The 25,252-nt window shown below is 44.2% G+C and overlaps 1 protein-coding gene across 1 annotated transcript in view; it reads left to right on the top strand.

The window, feature by feature from the left end:
• The first annotated feature begins 21,259 nt into the window (after positions 1–21,259).
• The window catches only part of DCP1A (decapping mRNA 1A), a 30,401-nt gene continuing 26,408 nt past the window's right edge, over positions 21,260–25,252 (top strand). The window contains exon 1 of the mRNA XM_056860925.1: positions 21,260–21,428. Coding sequence (XP_056716903.1) covers positions 21,294–21,428 — 135 coding nt within the window. The 5' untranslated portion in view covers positions 21,260–21,293. The remainder of the gene's footprint in view (positions 21,429–25,252) is intronic.

Raw genomic sequence — 25,252 nt, forward strand, 5'->3', positions numbered from 1 at the left:
TTCATTCTTTTGCACTGGATTTGTAAGGAACATGTTTTTGATTTGTTCTTTTTTAAATAACTGAATGATATTGCCCTTCACTCATCTCCACAGCAGGCAAACAGCCATCGGCCCATTAAGAGCATGCTGTCCTGATGTGATTATTAAGCCAAAGCTGCTGAAGTGGTTTAAGTTTCAAGTGCAGGATGATGCAAAAGAAAATGCTTTAAAAAATTAAAACAAACCAATAGTGCCATCCAAAGCAACAGACTTAGAAGGTGTAACTCTGGTGGGTATTGCACTGTAAATTACGTAGTCATCTAAATATGTCTTTTTCTAAAATAAGTTCTTCTCCTTCCCCTCTCTGCTCCTAGGATATCAACAGGCCTAGCAAGCAGCAGGGCTGTAAAAGTTAAGGGTAATAAATCCCAATGTGTTAATCTTTCACAGCACTGTGGAAGTCTCTTTTATGTTACAGCTGGAATTTCTGATGAAGTGACTTCATAAAAAAGAAAAGCCAAGCTGTTCATCACAGGGAATCCAGCTGAAAAAGTTGGACAGTCCTAAAGTTAGGTGACACCTTCAGCATATTGAGATGAGGCTCTGCATTGTTTCTAAGACAGCTGGAATTTAAGTTGTTTTCCCCTTTTAGTTTAAAATTGAATGTTCTGTTCTCTCTCTTCTATGAAAACAGTAATGCAGCTAAGCGCTAAAGTAAACAAGAAAAAAAATCAGAGTTCTCAACTCAATGTATTAGCTAGGGCAAAGTGATTGATCTCAAGGGCCCCGCCTGACTTTGACATTAAAGTTATGCAGGTTTCCTTCCTCTCCTTGAAGATGAAGAATTGGGACACCTATTACCTTCCACCTTGTGCCTTTCTCTTCCAAAAAACAAGAACAACAGGGGTGTTGAGCACTCCTCTTTCTTTCATCCTACTTGGAAACTAAATCAATAAGACATTAGAAGAGGTGTTCAGAAATGAACTCCTTACAGCCTGAGGAGGGACGGGTTTGGGGAGGGGAGGGACTTCATAGGCATCGAGTCCAATTGCCAAAGCGGCCATTTTCTCCAGGTGAACTGATCCCTATTAGCTGGAGATCAGGTGTAATAGCAGATCTTCAGCTAGTACCTGGAGGTTAAGCAAAAATCAAGCACAAATACCTATAGACAAGCTGTCTCAAGATACTGCAGACTTGGCCAACCTGAGAAATCAGCAGTGGCTGAACATGGACTGACCCAAACAGGACACAGGGTCTTATTCCAAGACACTGAAAGACTGGATAATTCTACCAACTATTTTGTCAGATTACACAGAGAAGCCATTGAAATTCATAAACATCAGCACAACTTTAACAGAAAAGAAGAGAGTTTAAGAATGAATAAGGCTTGGCTTCCTGTCCTGAAAACCTCCAGACTAACAAAGACTACAGTCCACAATAGCCATGCAGATTAGCTTTGGATTTCACACATTAACAGATCACTTCAGGATACAATGGTTCCATATTAACATACCACACCCTCATTAGCACATTATCTTGATACTTACAGGACAATGATTAGCACATTACCTTTGATACTTTTTGCAGGACAATGATTCAGCTCAAACCCAACCCCTTTCTGACTATATATTACTCTTCCTACACACTTGACACTGAGAGACACTGTCCTTCAGTGTTATTCCTCTGAAGATGCCTGCCACAGCTGCTGGCGAAACGTCAGGAAAGAAAATACCAAGACCACGGTCACACAGCCCGGATAACCTACAAAAACCAATGAACTCTGACCGTGAAAGCCTTCGACAATACAGTGATGTTACTTCAGGTCACCCTGGAAGTGATACTATTGTGTCAGGATGCCAGCTATCTCATTGTGTTGCTGGCAAGCACCTCCTCTGATGGGTCAGTCTCCCTCTGGTTTCCAGCCTCGTGCTGGCAACCCTAGGCCAAACAGACCACCCTATCATAAATTGTCAGTAATTGAATACAGGAGGAAAAAGCATTCAGTTGAGCAAAAATTATTTAACAGCTACTGAGTTAATAGAAAATAGAATGAGAAATAATGCAATCCTTGCTCCTTAAGTCTAAAATATGCCTTTATAATTAAGGAGAATGTGGGATAATCTTAAATTTAGTAGATTATTGTTTCAGGCACTTGTCTTGTGCTCCTAAAACTTTTCCCATTCCAAAGTCAAGTTTTCTTCCCATATCAGTGCCAAGTTCTCTTCTCCCCTTCCATTAAAAATTGCCCTCAAAAGGACAAAGTTCTTCTCTTAAACACCATGTTACCTACTGAAAAATTTCAAGTCTTAAAGCTCGAAAGGGTTCCCTAAAGCTTCATCAATGACATAAAGGTTGTGGTGCCACAGGAACTGCAGGCTAGCCCACATTAAAATATGAACTAGTTTCTCTCCTATGCTGGCAGACTGAAGACAAGACATAATATCTTGATCTTTAACATGTTATCAACCTGTAATTTTAAGTTCACCTACAATCATTCACAGAGTTCAAGTTAGACTTCTACCTTTAAACTAAATTGTTTTTATACAGATTACAGTGGCTAAAATGTCAGTTCATCACAGATGCAATTTCATCTGTGAAATATTGGACGGTATGTGTGTCACAGGGACTATATCACTACAGTCTTGGTCCATCTACACTGGATCACAATTTGTTTCCAGGGCCAATTCCAGGTGCTGGTGCTGATCTTTAAAGTCCTATATGGTTTGGGACCAGCATAATTTAAGAACCATCTTCTCCCATATGAACTTATCCTACCACTCCAGTCATCTTCTGAGGTCCTGTTTTGGGTGCCTCTACCTTCTGAGGTTAGACAGGTGGAAACCCAAGAAATGGTATTCTTGGTTGTCACACCAAACTCCCTCTCCAGGGATACTCATCTGCCCCCTTCCATTACTGGTTTCCGACAGCAGGTGAAGACTTTTGTTTCATCTGGTATTCCTTCAACAACCATTCCTTCCTGCCATATATTTAATTGCTGGGTCTGTGTGTATACATATGTATTTTGCTCTTGGTCTTATGATTGTTTTATAAATGTTCTGCTTTTAATTGTTAGCCTCCTCAGTGGCCCTAATTGGCAGAAAGGCAGGATAGAAATGTTGTAAATAAATCAATAAATAAATGTTGTGGTGCCTCACTTAAGGAACATCCTTTCCTTTACCCTACACCTAGTGCTGTATTTGATGACTTTTTGGCCCCAGGCCAAGACATTTTTGTTTGCTGGGTGGTGGGTATATGTGTATGAAGGGAATGTATTTTCTCTCTTCCTACTCCTCCGTCTTTATAACTTGCTGTTTAGTACTGGTTTATTGCCACTGTTAATTATTTATGTGTCTTTTCTGTTTTACTACTATTCTGCATTACTACTGCTAGTCTTTGAGCTTAATTAGCTCAATGTTTTTATTTGATTGAATTTAATTTTACTGTTATTTTATTGTTATTTATATTTTAATGATGGAAACCTTAGATGTGTTAAATTTACATTGAGGTACATAATATATCAAGTAAATAAACAAGCAACGATATTGGTTATGGTCAGCGAAAGGAAGTTTGGAACTATGTACTCACTGGAAACTCATTAAAATTTCTGTGAAGTTCTTTTTACACAGTAGAGAGCTTAAGTATGATAGTTATTATGGTTGCCGGGTCCCCCCTGGCCACTTGTGGGGGATGGGGGCAGGGGTGACAAATCCAGTTGGGAAACTCCTAGAGATTTGAGATGGAGCCTGGGGTGGACAGGGACCTCAGTGGGGTACAAGGCCATAGAGTCCACCCGCCAAAGCATCCATTTTCTCCAAGGGAACTGACCTCTGTAGTCTGGAACTGAGCCATAATCCCAGGGGACCCCCAGGTCCCACCTGGAGGCTGGCATCTTTAATAGTAATTAAAGCTATCTGTACAACACCAGCACATTTTCAATGTAGCAAACTGTGCCTGTTCTCTGTGACTGGGATATACATGAGATCTATATGTGCACACTGTTATGAGACCAATGCAATTAATTCCAGTAGGAAAAAATGCAGGTTTTCTAAGTGGAAAGAAGCTATTTCTATAATTAAATGGAGTAAACTGCTGATAATTAATAACATTTGCACTTACACCCAAGACCAAAAAGCTGTACATTATATCATCCACACTGATTGACGAATACACATAAAAATGGTGCAGGCAGAACTTTTTAAATTGTGTACGTTTAGACTCCTGAATCATAACAGCAAATGTGCCAGAATAGTGAGCAACCTAGAGGATTTCAGCGCATCTGAGTCTGCAGGGATATCCTAAATGACATTGTTTTGTAATGCTCCCCTAGTTTTGATGGCTAGGGCTTGTAAGATCACACAGTATGTCAAATCTGTTGGTCACAGCATATTACATCTCTGTTGAACCAAAGAAAATATATGAGACTGTTAGCTACTTCCTGACATTTGGCTATTTACTTCAAAATGGAAAGACTAAGCATTTTAGCTTATTTCGGATGCTCAGTTTTGGTGCTCCAACCACATGTAACAGGAGCAAGGGCTATGTGCAATCCTCTCAATAAGTGGGGTCACCATTTTGTGTCAACGGGGCAATATGCATATTTTACATGTGCATACAGCTTTAGTAATGATGTGCGTATAGAATCCCAGATTTTTGAAGGGAGGCATTTGTGCATACCAAAGCTGTATTCATATAGGGAAAAAAATGAGTTCACACAAAATGGCAACGGCAAGGATAAAGAAGCAGCAGCCACATTCTGCTATTTATATAAGCATACATTATATCATATTTTTAATTTTCTTTCCTATCAGTTCTAATATAAAAAGGATGGCTTTCTCGACAATAATGCAAGGATCAGGATAAGCCTAGAGCTGGCAACCAGGAATGTTTTTCACCCCAGGATCAGGAGGAGCAGAACCATGGGTGAAAACAAACCCCTCCTGATTTGAGGCCCCATAGCAGGTGTAGGGTTGCCAACCTCCAGGTACTCGCTGGAGATCTCCTGCTATTACAACTGATCTCCAAATCAGTTCACCTGGAGAAAATGGCCGCTTTGGCAATTAGACTCGATGCCATTGAAGTCCCTCCTTTCCCCAAACCCTGTCCTCCTCAAGCTCCGCCCCCAAAACCTCCCGCCAGTAGCGAAGAGGGACCAGGCAACCCTACGTAGGTGGGATGTGGAGAAAGCATCTCTCCACCAACAGTGGCAGCATTTCCATAAAAGGGAGCTGAACCATCTAGGTGCATCCTTTTCCAGCCACCCTTCACCATTCCAGAGAAGGGGCTAGATAACCACAAGTGGTGGAGAATGTGAACAGCTACATTTCAGGTGAAAGAGACCATTGATGTTTTGGGCCGCCAATATTAGACCAGCTTGCTATAGAGCTGGGTGTTTGCTGTTGGCAGTCTAAAATGTATTTTTCAGGGCTGGTTGGACATCCATGGAGAAACATAATACTGAGACTCCAGAGGGTCCACTGGTCTCGTTCATGGAGATCAGAGTTGCACAAGTGATGGAAAGTTATGGGACTGACTGTCCAAGAAATAATATAAATGGGAGTTATCAAACAATCAGAAAGTGAGTGGCTTAGCTCTGTAGGGTTGGTCTGAAGGCCAATGTTTCGTGTAGACTTTTGGGCTGTCAGCTTGTTAAATTTCAGGCTTATGCTGATATCATTTTAAGGTGATCTCTGCCACATCCTCCTAAAGAGCTCTTTCACACAGGCCATCCAGAAAACATAATTTGGACTCTACTCTGTGAACAGGCCTTCTGCTAAATTGAAGAGATGCCAAAAATCTGTAGTCCTCAAGATTCCCAAATCTGATTAAAAATTTATTCTGTAAACAAATGCCTCAAATATAGTTCTCAGGGGCATGCTATGAGAGCAGATGAAAAATATATTGTTATTTATTTCAGGTGCAAGCTCCAACTTAGAGAATGGGATGGGAGCCTCACTGTGACAGAATCTTTATTGTTAGCCACCTGGATGAAGGAGATGAAGGCTCTTGAGTTGTGAGTCTGATATTTCTTTCTTGTCCCCTATATTTGTTCATCACAAAGATTGGCCCCAGGCTACAATGCCATGATCCAATGAGCCAGAGGTCTACAGCAGCAATATCAACTGAAGAGGGGGAGGGTGTAAGTATAGGGTTGCCAGCTCCAGGTTGGGAAATACCTGGACATTTTGGGGAAGGCTTAGGAGGGTGAGGTTTGGGGAAGGGAGGGACTTCAGTACCACAGAATCCAATTGCCAAAGCGGCCATTTTCTCCAGGTGAACTGTTCTCTATTGGCTAGAGATCAGCTGTAATAGCAGGAGATCTCCATCCACCACCTGGAGGTTGGCACCCCTGGTAAGGAGGCTGCTGTCCTCAAACCTAGACATCCTCTGGTAGAGAGGAGATAGAGCAAGAAAGATTCCCTGGCTGATGCCAGACAGTGAATGGGGGGAAAGAGCAAGCTGCAGCAAGAGCCAGGTTGTGGTCACGTTGCCCAGGCAACAGCAATCTGGCTGGCTGAAGGAAAAGCCCTTGATGCCTCATGGGGTGTCCATGCAAGGCTATGGATTTGCAAACCTAGATTTAAAATTAAGGGTTGAGGAGGATGCATCTGGAAGTGGTAGCCAGAGTAATAAGCTCATATGAAACAGGAGGAGAAGCATCATGATTAAAAGCTGGGACACTGACCCTGGGCGGGAGGCTGGAAACAAATCTTTATGGGAACAGTAGTAGCACCTCTAGAAAGGGGACTGGGCCATCTAGGCAGATTTCCCTCTCCCCTGGGGGTCTCATCAGATAGGAGGTCAAAACAGATGCCCACTTTAGGGTTTGTATCATGATATGGACATTTTTAACAGCATAGGAAGGTTTCATACCACCACCTCCTTAGTTAATTCCGTGGTTCCTTCCTTTTCCAGCTTTGTTTCCTCTTAGCCATAATGACTTGTTTTCTGCTGCTAACCCCCATAGTTTCAGGAGCCCATAGCTCTCTCAGAGGCTCATCTTGGCTGCTTTTACTCCTTTGCCAGGTCTTAGATGGAACTGGAAGCTCTGCAACAGTCATCCACCATGCCACCATTCTTGCTTGCCCTCTGTTCACAGCTGTGAGATGACAAAGGGAGCTATGACTCTCAAAAGCTTATACCCTGAAAATCATGTTGGTCTCTAAGGTGCTACTGGACTCATATCTAACTGTTCTACTCCAGACCAGCACCGCTACCCTCTGAAACTAGGTATCTGATGGTAACTTGGGAGATCACCCAGACAGGGTACTGTCTCTGGCTGGTGCCAGACCTCCTGTCAATCCTGCCATCCATCCATCATCTCTATAACTTGAGCATGTGAAGTTGCCTTATACTGATTTAGACCATTGGTCAATCAAGGTCAGTGTTGTCTATGGTGGCTGTGTTAGCCAAATTGCTCAGTTATGAATATTTATATGGGGGAATTAGTGAATCAATAACTGGCAAATGACGTAACTGCAGGATCTAACCTGTGTATACCAGAGTCCATACCATGACCACAGAACAAGGCGGAAGCAATGGATTTTCACTTTAAAGAATTTTAATTGATTATATGTTCACACACACAACAACAACAGATTCTTACAAAATGCACATAGAGTCTATAGAATAAAAGGTATTAGCAGCAGAGATGTTCGCCAATGTGGAAGTTTCCCTTTGAAGAGGGGTAATATCCACCTGATCCAGAAGAGGACGTCCGGGGTTCCGTGTGGCTAAAATGAGGGAAAGGGGGCAGGGGGTTCCCGGGACTTGGCCAGCAAGGCTGGAGAGCTGTGTGGTCTGGCATTGCTACCCAGACCGACAGAGTAACAGCAAGTGTGTGAGGGAGAAAGATAGCTGATGAATGAGCTTTGGCTTCCCCAGTTATACCTTTCTGGCGTGGGGGTTAATTAGATTACCCCCTCGTGGTTCCCGGGGTGGACAAAGACCTTAATGGTCGGCTGCTAGGGTGGGGAAATGGGCAATTTAGACAGGCTAACCTAAACCATTGACTGAGCACATTCCAGGAGACGCTGGTAGATGGTCGCTGATGGGATTATCGGGTCGGAGACAAAGACGCAAACAGCTGTGTCCAGGCGAGTCACTTCCTTGATGCCGGAGGTGCAATCTTTCGGAGCTGATATCTCGGAGGTTTCAGCCATTAATCATGCAGATGGAGGGGAGGGGAGAGCTGTGTACGTATCAGGTCATCTCTTGCAAAAGCTGCTGGAGACACGATCTGGGCACAGTGAAAATGGATTCCTTCTGGTTCTATTATGAGGGCTTTCCTCCATATCCGTTTGGCTGGGTAGTACGGGGGCCTCTGTCCATGACATCTGGGCTTGACTCCTGTCTAGACTGGCGATGACATGTGTCTCTGCGGTTGCCATGTAAAACAGTCCGGGAGATGGCAACCACTGGCTTACAGCTGGCAGCAGTTCTCCACAGTCTCAGGCAGAGGTCTTTCATATCACCTGCCACCTAAGTCTTTTATCTGGATATGCCGGGGATTGAACCTTGGACTCTCTGCATACCAAACAGACGCTCTACACTGACCCCCATAAGAACATAAGAAAAGCCATGCTGGATCAGACCAAGGTCCATCAAGTCCAGCAGTCTGTTCACACAGTGGCCAGCCCAGGGCATGCTGCAGCTGTGCCTGTGGTGGTGGTGGGTCACTCTGTCTCAGGGCTGCTGCTACTGACCTCAGTGTGATGCTTCCTCTGGTCAAGGCCACGTTGCCCTTGCTTTACTGTGACTTGGAGAGGGGAGGGAGCTAGGGTTGCCAACCCCCAGATACTAGATAGAGATCTGCTATTACAACTGATCTCCAGCCAATAGAGATTGGGTCACCTGGAGAAAATGGACGCTTTGGCAATTGTTCTCTGCGGCATTGAAGCCCCTCCCCTCCCCTCCCCAAACCCCACCCTCCTCAGGCTTCACCCCCAAAACCTCCCGCTGGTGGCGAAGAGGGACCTGGCAACCCTGGAGGGAGCCGCAACACCTTTTCCCTCTTCCTTTCCACACCCTCTGCTGTTTCACGCTGCCTAAGCAGGGACACGTCATCCTCCCTAGCCTACAGCAGACCTGAATTCTAAAACAGGCCACTCGTCCAATCCCCTCCCCTGGCTTGCTCTTCCCCTTCACCCAATAAGAAGGGGCTTGAAGCCCTGTCTCAGCTGTATCCACCTGCTGGGTTGCTTCCTTTCTCAGGCAGGGCTTGATGATGGGACTGGCTCCACCTGGCTGCCAAACTCTATTACTGAACCCAGAACAGGCAGCCCCACCCTGCCTGTTCTGGGAGTGTCCTGGCCTGGCTACTGCAGCTGCCCGTTATGTATGGCTTGTCTCAGTCAAGGTGAGTTGCCCCTGCAAGCCTGGGGCAGGTCATGTGACTAGAGACTGAGGCAAAGGCTGAAGTGAGGTGATGCCAGCATACATCTGGTGGATCCAGACTGAACTGGCAGTTTATGCTGATTTCCCCTTCCTTCCGAAGACCCCGCCCCATAAACTTCCTCGATTCCCCTCTCCTTCAGCAGTAGCGTTTCATAGAGACCAGTTAGGCAGAAGTGGGAGGGAGAAAGCAGGAAAGCTCTGTTCAGCCATGAAAATTTTAGTCTGGAGCTGGAGACTGTGAAAGAATCTTTGCACACTGCTGTACAGTGAATTGTGCCAGGAACATTTCTATATTCTTGAATGTTTGTATTCAGACATGTGAATAAAACAATGCAAAATGCTCACGCGCTGTGTCGTGCAAATAATTTTACTCTGCATTTTGTTTAGGTGCTCCTTTGGCTTCTTGACATCTGAAATTGATCTTCGTGTCCAAATACACGCTCAAAGACAGGAAATGGGAAGTAGATTTTGTCAACTGCTGGGATGTGGCCAGAGCATTCTGAGTTTGCACCTTAAAAACTTATATAGATACTACTGTTGAAGACATGGGTCCAACAACATCTGCAAAATCCACTGGAAATGGCAGGTTTCCATATGTAGAGCACCCTCAGCCCCTATGCATGGCTGTCATATTGGCAGCATGAAAACTAAGAAGTTGAGTGAGCACAGTCTGTGTTCCACAGCTCTCCAAAGCACTATGCCCGACAGAGGCAGATAGAGCCAAGACTTTCTCCTGGGCTTTTCCTCCACATGCATATTATTTACATAGTCACTCTCAGTAAGACGTATAGTTATCACTCCAAGTTATTAGTCATACAATTTAACATATAGTATATTTATGCATCTGAAAGCACGGTATACAGCCTATCATGAGGGCTTTGGAATCTTTGGGCAGATCTGTTATGTAAACTGGTACTTAGTTTTTTAAATAATTGCTTGTGATAATTACAGTCTACTGGGAAAAAATTTATTAGTTCGCTAACCAGTGACCTGACACAGTCTGTTGCCCCTGGACCTGCTCCCTAGTTTTATTTTAGCAATGCGTTAAGGCGACATGGTAGCAGTTATTTCTGTCTGGAATATTGCTTCAAGAAGTTTACATCTTGCATGTTGCAAGAAGGCATTTTAATGCTCACCATGATAGCTGTGTGTTTTTTTTTAACATCACTCCAGTTAGATTAGATTCTTAAAGAATCCTGCCAGCCTTAGCGGCTACTGGGTCTCTCATGAAGAAGGTTATTTGTATTTCCCAATTTATTTTGTTGGACTACACCTCCAGGATTGGAGCTCTCATCATGAGGCACACATATCACAGCTGGAGGGTAGAGTAAGAGCTGAAGCCTAACATCTGGGTCACTGCCACCATCTTTTCTACCTACATACATTCCATCTACCCAGCCAATGTTCTCCCAGGTCCCAAGAAATGTTACAATAAATGGAGAAGCTTCTTTCAATATGTGTGTAGAGGGAGGAAACTGTACAATAGGCTTTGGTGGGGAAAACAGCCTGTGATAGATTTTATTTGTAAGCCACATTCTGTGCAATCCTATGCAGAGTTACTCGACTCTAAATCCATCTAACTCAAGAGTGAAGTTTAAATGCATTGTGTGTGTGTAAAGTGCGTCAAGTCGCAGTCAACTTATGGCGACCCCTTATGGGATTTTCAAGGCAAGAGACTAACAGAGGTGGTTTGCCAATGCCTTCCTCTGTATAGCAACCCTGGACTTCCTTGGTGGTCTCCCATCCAAATACTAACCATTGCTGACCGTGCTTAGCTTCTGAGATTTGACAAAATCAGGCTAGCCTGGGCCATCAAGTAATTTAAAATCTTCCTATTTTTATAATGAAGGCATTTTTCAATCAGCACAGACGTACATACTAAATCTAGACAAATATATAAAGTCTTGAAATCAGTCAGACTCAGAGTTGTACTAGTGGGAGACTCACAATGACTCGCAGGGGCATAATTTCACCTCCCCCAGTATTTCTTCTTTCCCTTCCCTGCAAGCCCCCCTAGCCTTTCCCCTTTTCTGCTTCTTTTTTCCTTCCCACTCACCAGCTAGCCTACCTTTTTCTGTCCCTTTGTCTTCACCTTTCTCTCCTTTCCTCCCCCCTGGAAAACTATGGCCCAATTGCGCTGTGCCACTTAATGTAAACCAACAAGGACTGCATGGAGTACCTATATAGTTCCTCTTTCCCTCCTCCTGGTAACCCCCACATCATCACCTTTTCCTGCTTCCTTTTCTCCTTCCCATCCACATTCAGCTATATTTATTATTTACTTCATTTATACTCTGCCTTTCTTCATAATGGGAACTCAAAGCAGAGCATATCTTTATCTCCTCCATTTTATCCTCACAACAACCCTGTGTGGTAGATTAGGCTGAGAGTGTGTGACTGGTAGGGTTGCCAACCTCCAGGTGGTGACTGGAGATCTCCCATTATTAAAACTGATCTCCAGGCGACAGACATCAGTTCATCTGGAGAAAATGGCCACTTTGGAAGGAGGACTCTTTGGCATTATACCCCACTGAAGTCCCTCCCCTCCCCAACCCCACCCTCCTCAGGCTCCATCACCCCCAAATTTCTAGATATTACCCAACCCGGACCTTGGAATCCTAGTGACTGGCCCAAGGTCATCCAGTGAGCATCAAAGCAATGGGGATTTGAAGCCCAGTCTCCTACATCATAGTCCAACACTAATCACTACACCACACTGACTTTCACGCAGCACTTTTGTTGAATAATAGCGAGTAGCCAGGCCTGCAAATGGTTGCTGCTGGGTCTGGCCCCAACTAATCTTCCTTCAAAGGCCAAAACAGCCCTGGAAAGGGCCCTTCCCCCAACCTTTTACTGACAGAATCCAAGGCATGAAGGCTGGCAATACTGTTGTGTTTGCATAGCAATGGCCACTGAGGGCTTTCGTTTATTAAAGCTAAAGGAGCTGCTGCTGTTACTTGGGGGAGGGGAGAAGTTAACCCCCCAATGTAATTTATTTTAGATTTCAGATTTTTCTGCAAACCTGGGCTTTTTCACATCTGCAGAAAGGTCCGTATTGTGTGTTCATGATTTCTATCTCTAGATTTATATCCACAGATTTGGTTATGTTGAGCATGGGATACAGTGACTCCAGACACTAAATTTATGATTCTGTCTCAGTGTAGCTAATACTTGCAACTCTGGTTTCACAGCTGAATTACACATATAGATACAGATATGTACATACATACGCAACTCCACAATGTGGCTAAAGCACAACATATAGTTTGCAAATAAGAAACACATTATTCTAAAGGACATTTAAGGCAACAGCTGGTATCAAGAAGCTCACGTGTACAGCATTTCTAGTTCTGTCTAACAAGGAGCGATACCATGGTGCATACTATTGGGAATACTCTCAGTTCTCAAAGCTAAATTTAATGAACAGGATTGCATCACTTCCTGCTTTCTAGTAGTTGCTATGTAACTGCTTTCTAGTAGCTACTTATTTTAATTAACAGGCATACATATGTAAACCTGAAGTGATGAGATCAAACTTTGAAATGCTATTGACCCACTAATACAGATTAAAATAACAAAGAGACTATTACAAAATAATAAAGCTTCTTTGTAAGGAAGTAAAAAACATGAGCAAACAACATTGATTTAAAAGCCAAATGTAAAATCTGCATAATTAAAATCTTTGGCAGATGAAGCCCAGGATTATTCCACAAGGATAACTGCTTCGAAACAATCTGTTACTAACGTAACTGATACTAGTACACAATCCATTACTCATTTTCTAGTTATTGAACTCAGCAGAAGCCGATTTATCCCCATCTGTAGAATCTGTCTCCTTTCTAAATCACATGCAAGTTGGTACCACCCACCAATATATGGAAAGCTTTGAATACAGAGTCCCCAGTTTTAAAACAAGTCTAATAATTATAATAAAATCCATCACACTTGCCACAGTTCTGTTGTGCTTGTCACTGCTATATGTTACATATGAATTCAGAAGTTTGTTCTGGGAATCTTCTACGTGGAAGTCATGATTCTAGCAATAGGCGCTGCAGAGAATGCACCACCCAGAGATCACAGATGTTATGGCGCCTGGTTTAGATCAGGATACTGAAAGATGTAAGCTGAACTATGATGGAAAGCCCAGGTAGCTAACTAGGTTAGCCCACAATCAAGGACTATTGATATCAGTGTGACATGCTGTTTAGTCCAAAGCAGATTTACTGAGTGAATCTTGTTTTGATCAATGGGATTTACTCCTACTTTACATTGGAGTGCAGCCTTTCTTCCTAGCACACAAGATTGAAGTGAATTATTTGTAACTTCTGACACCAGAACATTCAGAAAACTGATTCCTTACAGTGGAATGTTGGAGTTTTGAACCACATTAGCTTGGATGGTATTTCTAATGTAAAAACCTGGGGAAAGCCTTATTTTGTTTTGCTGCGTACAACATCCATGTTAAGTCCGAAGAACTCAAACTGCTTGCTTGACAGTTGTCCTGCTGATTTCAGAGGATCTACTTCTCAGCTAAGAGAAAGTTCTGGGTTTGTATCAACAATCAGGAAAAAAGGAGCAAATATATGCATACTGTTCCTATTGCAGTGGCAAAGACTTCTGAAACTTAATGGACTGCAGGTAAATCTATCATACCAAGAAATTAATAGCTTTCTCAACACACACACACAAAAGCAGAATATAAATTCAAATTGTAAGCTCTGACAGGCTCTTTGCCTTAATGACTAGTTGTCCTTACTTTGTACTGCTTTCAGAATGAGATTCTTTTTCAGGATAAAAATGGATACCGTTTGTGAAGCAAACATTTATGGTTGACAAATCGTCAGCTTTACCAGTGTGATTAAACCACTTACCGTTCTCAAATTGAAGACGTCATATTCATGAGGCAAATTCTGGCAATTTGTATGTCTCCAGCTGGCAGGCTGACACTGCCTTTCCAGAAAGGTTGTCACCCTTACGCAGTCCCTTGATGAAATGGCATCCCATGTCAGAAGGATATAGGAGATAGAATTACCTGCCTGCACCAGTTCATGGTTTCTAGGAGATAATCCATAAATTATTAATCCTTCTAATGTTCTTGAGCAATATAAGGAGGGCTGCCTATGACCTATTTCAACCTTTCTGAGTGCTGCTGTGAGAAGAGTCTTGTTGTAGCAATAAAACTATTAGTTCTTATTGGATTATCATGGCAGTTTATAGCCATTTATTTCAACATTGGCCACTTTTATATCTGTTATCTGAACCTAAACTGGTGATAATACAGGGTTGCTGCACAGAGGCAGGCAATGGCAAACTACCTCTGTTAATCTCTTGCCTTGAAAACCCTACAGGATCTCCCTAAATCAGCTGCAACATGGCAGCTCTTGCCACCACCACAGCGAAACACACAGATGAGTAAATGCCTTTCATGTTGTTATACTTCTACTTTATTAAATTACATGGTTCAATTATTCATAGTTGCTTTAATGCTTCTCACTCCATGTAATTTCCTGAAGGTATGCACCAACTTCATAGAAAAGAACAAACTACATATCAGTTCACATTAGCGTCCCTAAACGTATTCTTCCTGGTATGGCTGGAGGTGGTAAACGTCAGGATAAAACAGCAGAACATGCACTTATATTCCAAATAATATGCTTAAATGGTGTAGTTTAATAAAAAATATTTCTGTTTTCCTAATTTTTCACTATTTTTCCATATTGTTGCTTCAGGGCCATAACGTTTTAAACTCATCAATTTAAAGAAAGGGTTGCCTAAAATATTGGTCTGAGACATCAGACAGCCCAAAGTCAAGGAATAGGTTTTGATCTTAATCCTGTCATCCCTCTCCAATAAGCATGTTTCCTACTTAATTCACAGCTGGGTTGTGTTTGTCATGAACAGCATTCAAAATAACCCTCAGCACTGACATGCTGTCTTATTGTAAGCACAGCATTTTTGTTGTGTTCCACACAAACTAGAAAAAGGAAACAGGACAGAGTTATTCTAAAGCAACAAAGTTCTGAAAAGATACCTCAGCAATGAGTTATGGCTTGAATTAGTGGGGAAATTTGAAATTAGGCTACACAATCTGTTTCCCTAATCAGCAGTGGAACTCAAAAGTCCTGCTGGAGAGACTTGAAGATAGCTACTATGTCCCCACACTGGTGTATCTTGAAGATGGTCAAGGAGCGCCATGGAGCCGCAGCCCCTGGTGCTCCCTTGTACTATAGGAGGGCAGGCGCCCGAGTTAACAAAACCCCGAGCAGGGAATCCACCCAACTTGTTAGTAGTCTGCCACCACTCTTGAATAGTGCTCAACACCAGACTGAGGCCAAAAGCACCTTAGCCTGCCCTTTACAGTTACAAAAAAAACCACAACACCGACCCTGCAGAGTAGCACACCTGCAGCATAGGGTTATAATTACAGGAGTCCGATTTGGTGAGCATGCAGCCCTTTAACAGGCCAACTAGATTTAACTTGAAGCCAGCAAAGATCAAGAAGCCAGTCAAAGAATATAGTTTAAGAATTTATTAAGGCTTGTACTTAGTTCCAGAATAAAGCCATACATAAGCAGAGCAAAATAAAACAATAAAGCTTAAAGCAAATATCTAACTACACAGTAGAGGTTTGGTTTAAAGAGGTTTGGTACACAAAGCAGTTTACCGGTTTACATCGGTTTTTCACGGGCTTCCCCCCGCATCAGCATTCAGGATTGCATCCAAGGTTGAGAGAGACAGCATCCCTTGCTATGGGGGCAAAGGCATGGTGATGACCTCCGTGCAATCCAGCACACCGAGCACCACACACTGACCAATTCAGGTGTTCTTATCTCCACAGAGCCAGAATGGGTGGAGCTCTTGCCCAATCCGGGTCCGCCAAGAATTATAGTCAGGTGTTGTAAATTATGCTGAGCAAGCGGTTCCCAACTGCCCCTTTGAAGTGTGGTTGTGAAGAATGGCGGCCGTCCATCCATCACCCCTCCCTCATCCTCCAAGTGACAGGGGAAACTTCCAATGTGAGCTGAGTTGTTTCTTCTAATTGCTCTCCGGCCTTGAAGGCTGGAAGGAGGATAGTTGGAGATTGCTTCCAGCTGGTGTTATCTAAGAGGTGCTAAGCTTCCCAGGGACTTCAAATACCCCTTGCATACCAAAGATTTCTAAAATGGAAATCAAGCAGGCCAAAATCCAGGCCTGAACCAAAGATTTATCACACAAGGAATTGTGGGTGATCTCAATTCCTTGACAAAGATGCCACTGACAGCTTCAAAATGGCAATATGATGTTGTGCTCATGGTAATGTAACTACAATATTAGCACAATAGGACCAGCATAAGGACCAGAACTGGGTAGCATTTCAGGGAAAGAGCATCACCGATTCAGGGTCCACATGGTCCTGTCTCTAACTCCAGCATATTAAGCCAGCAAAAGAGGCAGTCAAATCACCTAAATGAGAAGAAAACTGTTGTTTTCTCCCACTGTTCCTTCCTCCGTCTGCATAACCATAACAGAATGTAGGACTCCAATGAACTCCACAGACACTCATGATTCACCTACATTAGTATATAAACATTTACTAGGACACCCATGTCTCAAATGATAGTGTGTGTTGCATGAGAACTGTATCTCTCTGCCCTTATGGTTTGTGCACTTAGAATACACATAGGAATTTTGGTGATCTGCACTCTGGAGAAAGGTCACTTTGCACAAATGGGAGCACTTCACACAAACAGCCAAGGCTGGTAACAAACATAGGAAGATCTTGTTGGATCTCTGCTGCTAACCAGGGTTGGCCCTGGTTAGTATTTGGCATGGAAGGCCACCAAGGAAGTCCAGGGTTGGTACACAGAGGCAGGCAATGGGAAACCACCTCTGTTCATCTCTTACCTTGAAAACCTTGAAAAAGGCAGCAACTTGATGGCACTTTACACACACGGCAACCCAATTGTGTGGGGAAATTGATAGCGGTACTCCAGGACATAGTTAAGGAGGAGGCAAACCAGAAATGGAACAGTTACAGCCAGCAGTGAGGGAGAAACCCGAGCAGTGAGATGGATGTTTTGTTGTTGTTTTGTTTTGCACCAAGGAGATTCTCGAATAGGAAATAAGACTACCAGAGTGGGTTTGCAGTGAATGTTGCACCTATCATGAAGTGTGATGCTTTTACAACATGGGCAGAAATGGTGGGTGGAGCGACATAAATTGCCATAATTCTCCCCACTTTTAAATATATAGTGTCCTGTAATCAGCTGTGAATTGACGACAATAACAAAAACATTATGCAGGACATGGACTTGAAATTTACCAACACTGGACCTCCAAGCCGATTATAGAACCAAACTCCCAGCAATCTAACATGGGCGATTACTAGCACACAAAGTATTCACTGGCTGCAAAGTAGTTCTCTGTCTCCACTCATTAAGGTAACAGAATGGCAACAGAATACATTTTGAGAGGAAAATGTGCCTCTCAAAAAGAAACTCTGTATAAAGCATCAAGTAATGACAGAGCAATATAAAAAGTGAAATAAGAAAAAAGAATCCTCTATTAGAATGCAAAAGGGATGTTTGAAAACGGAAGAAAAAAAGAATCCACAAACTGCCACTTGATTCTTTTATCTTTTGCTTCAAATTTCACCTTCTGTTCAAAAGACGTATGGAACTGCTTTCACTGACATCTTCTGCTAACATCACTGGATTTTGTTCAGAGAGAGTTTCAGGCCTGACAGAAAAACTGCTGAGATGCCTACTTGGTTTTGTGGAGAAATGCCTTCCACCCTAGAATTCGCCTCAGTAATGTCACCATTGGGGCTGCATTTTGTTTATGAGTTGAAACCTGGTTGCAAACTCATAGCTGGCAGGAAACAGGGGGCCAGGGCTTGAGCCATCAAGCCCAACCACAGAGTACTTGAGAGATTTGGCACTGGCCAAAGCATAGGATTGCCAACCTCCAGGTACTAGCTGGAGATCTCCCACTATTACAACTGTCCTCCAGCCGACAGAGATCAGTTCACCTGGAGAAAATGGCAGCTCTGGCAATTGGACTCTATGGCATTAAAATCCCTCCCCTCCCCAAACCCCGCCCAGGCTCTGCCCCAAAAATCTCTTGCCGGTGGTGAAGAGGCAACCCTACCGAAGCAGGACAATGATTTACCATCTCACACCTTGCATAAAAGGCACTCTTAAAGGGACAGAGATGAAGGCAGCCAAATGCCTAGAAAGTTTTCTCTTTCAGTTTGCAGCAGGAATATCAGAAGGGGGGGGAAGGGAGGAAACTCTTCAAGAGGATATTATTAATTATGAGGACATGAGAAAAAGTTCTTCCATCTTGAGCAGCTCTTTAGAAGAGCACAAGCCATTATATAAATGATGGGCAGCCCATTCATGACGGGGGGGGGGGCAGTTAGGCAGCGGCCAGGAGCGATGCAACCACACCACTTTCACTGAGACTTCCTGGCCACTGTAAAGAAATGTAAAATATTTTTTAATTTTTTAAAGAAGAAAATGCTGTTATTGACTGCAGTGAGGCTGTGCTACCAAAAAAGGTGGTGTAGCAGTGCCGCAGTGCGAGGGGGTGTTTCCAGCACGAAAGGGGTTAGGAAGCTGCCTAAAGGCAGCTCCACCCCCAGGAATGCCCTGGAAACACCTCCCAGGATGCCGGCTGCTGGAATGCTGCCAAGAGGCAGTGCCGGCACCTGAGTCTTGACCCGCTGTGTGGTGTCCCCGCACCAGCAGGGATGCCAGCCGTGATGGCATATATACCCCTTCTCCTGGGTTAAACAGGCACTTATGCTGCTGCAGGGTCATGCTGGCTCCTAAGGTGCATCACCTCCCCACTTCAGGATTGCAGCCAGAGTCTTTATCTAAGGACTCCATCTTGTCCATGTGGAGAGAGACAATGGGGAGAAGTCCCAACCCTGACAACTAAGGTAATTTATTAAACACTGTTTAGGATAAATATTGAGTATAAGGAAAGGGGACTGAGTGTTTTCACCTTTTCTTTTTATCCTTGTTCAGCCTGATGCATGAACAGACCATATTTGTTAAATTCATTTATTACACTTTCTTATATTTTGAGTTTAAATTGTAGCATTAGGAAACACCCTCTCTGCAGCCGTTGTGGCTAGCCTTCCAACCTTGGTTTCTATCAGTAAGGGGAAGGGGTCAGGGCTTTTCAGCAGGGCTGTTGAGGGTCTTTGAGGGGAGACACATTAGGGCCAAGCCTAGTAGCAACCAGTGGGCAACTTGAAACCACCCCACTTGCAAGACACTCAGACCCAGCATCTTGCTACTGTTCAACAGCAGCCACCCCACGAAAGCCAGCGTAATGCAGTGGTTACACTTTCAGACTAGGACCTGAGAGACCCAGGATCAAATCCCCTCTCCCATGGAAGCCTGCAGGGTGACCTTGGGCCAGTAACATATTCTCAGCCTAGCCTACCTCACAGGATTGCTGTGAGGATAAAATGGAGGAAAGGAGAATGAAGTGAGATGGTCTGAATCTCCATTGTGGTGAAGGGTGGTGATATAAATGAAGTAAATAATGTTGGAATCTGGCAATGTCTTGTCTACAAAGAAGATTCTGCAGAGGGCAGCAATATCTAGCTAGATAGGACTGTAGGGGGAGTGTGTGTGTGTGTGTGTGTAAAGTGCCGTCAAGTCGCAGCGGACTTATGGCGACCCCTTTTTGGGGTTTTCATGGCAAGAGACTAACAGAGGTGGTTTGCCAGTGCCTTCCTCTGCACAGCAACCCTGGACTTCCTTGGTGGTCTCCCATCCAACTACTAACCAGGGCTGACCTTGCTTAGCTTCTGAGATCTGACAAGATCAGGCTAGCCTGGGCCATCCAGGTCAGGGCGTAGGGGGAGTACCTCCCTTCTAAAGGGTCTTCCCTGTCTGCAGAATGCTATTCTTAGGCCTTTTGTCTAGAACCGTCTAGATCTCTCTCTCAGCTAGGAAGGCGGCTAGGTTTATCTCTTCTTTTTCCTATGCAGTTTTTTAGTTCCCAAATCAAGGTTTCTTTACTATTAATCAGTTAAGTGACTGCTGCATAGGGACTCTGCCAATAAATATATAATACCTGAAGGTGGAGGGCAGATAAAGAGAAAGCTGATTGGTGGGCAGGGAGAAGGAAGCAGGGAAAGCGAAGGATACAGAAGTTGCCAGAAAGAAAGAAAGAGGGAAATAGTATAGGGAGAGCAGGGGGAGTAAGGTGCCCCTGCAAGTCTTGCTGGCTGTTCTCCAAGCATATTAGGGGAGGACACATTAGGGCCAAGCCTAGTAGCAACCAGCAGGCAACTTGAAACCACACCACTTGCAGGACTCAGGCCCAGCCTCTTGCTACTGTTCAACAGCAGCCACCCCACGAAAGCCAGCGTAATGTAGTGGTGACACTTTCAGACTAGGACCTTCCCAGTGGGTCGCCGTGTTAGTCTGTCTGCAGTAGTAGAAAAGGGCCAGAGTCCAGCAGCACCTTAAAGACTAACAAGAATATTTTCTGGTAGGGTGTATGAGCTTTCGGGAGCCACAACTCACTTCTTCAGATGTATCTGAAGAAGTGAGCTGTGGCTCACGAAAGCTCAGACCCTGCCAAAAAATATTCTTGTTAGAGTAGGACCTGGGAGACCCAGGCCAGGTCTGCGCCCTAGGCGACCGCCTAGTTGGCCCAATGGTAGCGCCGGCCCTGTGTCTGGGACTGGTCAAGATCAGCCAGCGGCGAGAGTGCGCGCACGCGCAAAGAGCTCTCCGCTCCTCGAATGCCCGAGAGAGGGAGGCGGAACGGAAAGTGCGGAGCGGCAGTTTCCAGTCGGCGGAGGGGACGGTGGGGCTTGTGACTCCGCGCTGCTGACTCTTTCTCGGCCTTCCCCGACTTTCTTCCTTCCCTCTCTCCGCTGCAGTTGCCGCGGCCGAAATCCCGGATCCAAAATGGAGTCTTTGAGTAAAGCGGGGCAGGTGATGAGCCTGGCGGCCTTAAAGCAGCACGACCCTTACATCACCAGCATCGCCGACGTGACGGGTCAGGTGGCCCTTTACAGCTTCAGCCCCAAAGCCAACGAGTGGGTGAGTGGGACCTTCCCCCATATCGCCGCGGGTCTTTCCTCCTCCCTCACCCGCCCCCCTTCCTGCCCCGCCACGCGCGGCCCCTCGCGCCCTCCCCGAAGATCCGCTCAGGTCTAGCACCGCCGGCCCGCGTCCCTCGTGCCCGGTCTACCCGCTGGGAAGGCCAAGAGGGTGCCTTACAAACAGGCTCAAAATAGTAGAAAAGGGCCAGAGTCCAGGAGCACCTTAAAGACGAACAAAAATATTTTCTGGCAGGGTAGGAGCTTTCGGGAGCCACAGCTCACTTCTTCAGATACAGCTAGTATGTGAATCCATCCAGCTAGATACAACTAGAATGTGAATGTGATGGATTCACATTCTAGCCGTATCTGAAGAAGTGAGCTGTGGCTCCCGAAAAGCTCCTACCCTGCCAGAAAATATTTTTGTTCGTCTTTAAGGTGCTACTGGACTCTTGCTCTTTTCTACTACTGCAGACAGACTAACACGGCGACCCACTGGGAATTAGACTCAAAATATGCACGGTGGAGCACTTCCTCTCCGCCCCCCCCCCGGAAAGAAAGGGGCACCACTTCTTCCTCGATCCACCCACCGACATTTTTTTTTCATGCGGAAAAAGAGCACGAGAGGTCAACCTCGTTGATTCCCCCCCATTCAGAAACACACCCACTACTTTCAAACGTGCAGTCACAATGTTCCTCTCCCCCCAGTTGCTCTGTATGCATGTTACTCTAGGCTGTTTCCTGAGAAATAAGCTCCATGGGATAACATGGGACTTCCTTCCAAGTAGACCTATTTAGAGACCACATGAACAATCCTAGTATCAGAAAAGGGCAAGAGTCCAGTAGTACCTTAAAGACTAACAAAAATATTTTCTGGTAGGGTATGAGCTTTCGTGAGCCACATACAGCTCCCTACCAGAAAATATACCCTACCAGAAAATATTTTTGTTAGTCTTTAAAGTGCTACTGGACTCTTGCCCTTTTCTACTACTGCAGACAGACTAACACGGCTACCCACTGTGAATCCTAGTATCGTTTCATCTGGCCTGACAGGGCAACTAAAAACAAGTTATATGTCCAGAGGGGTAGCCGTGTTGGTCTGTTTTTGCAGAATCAAACAGATGTTCAGTAGCAGTTTAAAGACTAACAGCATTTTACTACATATATCTCCTGTGGGTGAACACATCAAATGAAGGCACTCTAACTCATGTAAAATGTATGTTAAAATAAATGTTGGTAGTGTGGACTTTATGTTTAAAAATAAATGGAAACCATGTGTTTTCTCTGGCATTTCAGTGCTTTTCTTGTCCAGGAGTAAGAGTTCACAGGTTCTATATACTGCCTGACTGACGCTTCTTTTGTAAACAGACATGAATATGATGAGTACCACATACGCAAATCTTTATCAAAACATAAAGAAAGTGCCTGTGCAATTAATATTGCTGAAATTTTAATTAAAAGTACAGAAGTAGCAGGCAGTATTCTCAATAATAATCAGAACTACTTTTAAGTCAATGTACACCCAAGATCAGATCTTTGTGGTTTACCACTTGATCATGAGATACTTATCAGAAGTGAAAGAACACTTCCTCCATTTTGAATTAAAACAGCAGAACGTATATAGAAGTCTAAATCATTAAAGGGCACTATTTACCGAAGGATCTGGTTTCTTGTTGAATGGTAAACTTCTGCAGCCTATAGCATGTTCTTGTACAAGAGTATCTCCTGTTTTCTTTCACTAGTTTAGCAAAGCAGAGGTTGAAATCATAGAGTTGGAAGGGATCTCCAGAATCATCTAGTCCAACCCCTTGCACAATGCAGGAAATTCACAACTACCTCCCCCCCACACACACCCAGTGACTCCTGCTCCATGCCCAGAAGTTGACAAAATAACCTCCAGGATCTGTCTTTAGTTGTGATCTGACAACCAGTTAAAGATCCACCTAACAGTAATAGGACCCAAACCACAATGTACCAACTTGTCAACAAGAATATTATGTGGAACTTTATCAAAAACCTTAGTGAAATCAAGATAAATTATGTCTACAGCATTCCCCTGATCCAGCAAGGGAGTTAACTTTCTAAAAAAAAAAAAAGACATAAGGTTAGTCTGACATGGCTTGATCTTGAGAAACCCATGCTGGCTCTTAGTAATCACAGCCATCCTTTCTAAATGCTCAAGGACTGACTGAGTGATTTGTTCTAAAACTTTTCCAAGTATAGATGTCAAGCTGATGGGTTGGTAGTTACCCAGACCCCCATTTCCCCCCTTCTTGAAGATGGTGACAACATGTGCCCACCTCCAATCTTCTGGCACCACACCTGCTCTCCAAGAATTCTCAAAAATAATGGACAGATACTCAGAAATTATATCTGCAAGTTCTTTTAGTACCCTTGGATGCAATTACCTAGGTGTTTATGTACTCCCTATGCGGTTCCTGGCTGGAACTTATGTGTTTTGTTTTTGACATGTTGAGCACCAATTTGCTTTCCTGAAGTCCAGCCTATATGTCCCTACAGCTTTTCCCTTCCCTAAGATTGTAAATTCCAAAATTACATGGTCACTACTACCCAGGGTGCCCACTACTTTCACCTTGTCAACCAGTTCTTCTTTGGTTCTTGTAGGTTATCCGGGCTGTGTAACCGTGGTCTTGGAATTTTCTTTCCTGACGTTTCGCCAGCAGCTGTGGTAGGCATCTTCAGAGGAGTAACACTGAAGGACAGTTTCTCTCACTGTCCTTCAGTGTTACTCCTCTGAAGATGCCTGCCACAGCTGCTGGCGAAATGTCAGGAAAGAAAATACCAAGACCACGGTTACACAGCCCGGATAACCTACAAGAACCAATGAACTCTGACCATGAAAGCCTTCGACAGTTCTTCTTTGTTGATAAGAATCAAGCCCAAGATAGCAGATCCCCTTGTTTCTCTCTTCACTTTCTGGAAAATGAAGTTGTCAGCAAGAGAAGTCAGGAATTTATTTGACCTTTTATTTTTAGCAGGGTTGGACTTCCAACAGATGTCCAGGTAATTGAAATCTCCCATGACCACTGTGTCCCGTTTCTTTGAGAATTTTGTAATCTAATCTAAGAGTGTCTCATCCAAGCCCTCTGCCTCGGTTGGTGGTCTGAGCAGACCCCCACCATAATATCACTGTTATTTCTTACTCCTTTTATTTTTACCCAGAGACTCTCAAATGAACTTCCGTGCTCAGATTCACATATTTTCTCACAAGTATATACCTCCTTGTCATATAATGCAATAGCACAGGCCGATAAGTCCGGAATCAAGGACATTAGTCTGTACAGGTGCAGGTTGGAAACTTCCCCTGGAGGAGAGGTGGAGGGACAAACTCCATGCTGGTCTCCATGTGCTGATGAAGAATACAGACATGAATGCTTGACACTATCTTATACTGAATCAGTCCATTTGGGGCCAGTATTGTCTTATCAGACTGGCAACAGCTTTCCAGGGGCTCATGTTGAGGTCTTTCCATCACCTGCTACCTCAGCCTTTTAACTAAAGATGCCAGGGATTGAACTGGGGCCCTTCTGCATGCCAAGCAGATGCTCTACCACTGAGCCATGCGGCCCCTCCCTAATACTTAAGGGTATGTGGGCATGAGGGCTGAAGGAATGGATCTAGCACTTTGCCACTGATCCATCATCATTTACTACTGCTCTCATTGCATCAATCTGGCAGAAAGACAAATGGATAAACAGAGAACTCACTATAGTGTGAAACATCCATGCCTGGTTAACTGCTTACACAGCAAGCCTTAAGATCATACTATTGAAACCTCTGCATTTTGTCTCCCAAGCTTACCTG

The sequence above is a fragment of the Euleptes europaea genome, chromosome 1, assembly GCF_029931775.1.
Source record: "Euleptes europaea isolate rEulEur1 chromosome 1, rEulEur1.hap1, whole genome shotgun sequence".
NCBI classification, from domain to species: Eukaryota; Metazoa; Chordata; class Lepidosauria; order Squamata; family Sphaerodactylidae; genus Euleptes; species Euleptes europaea.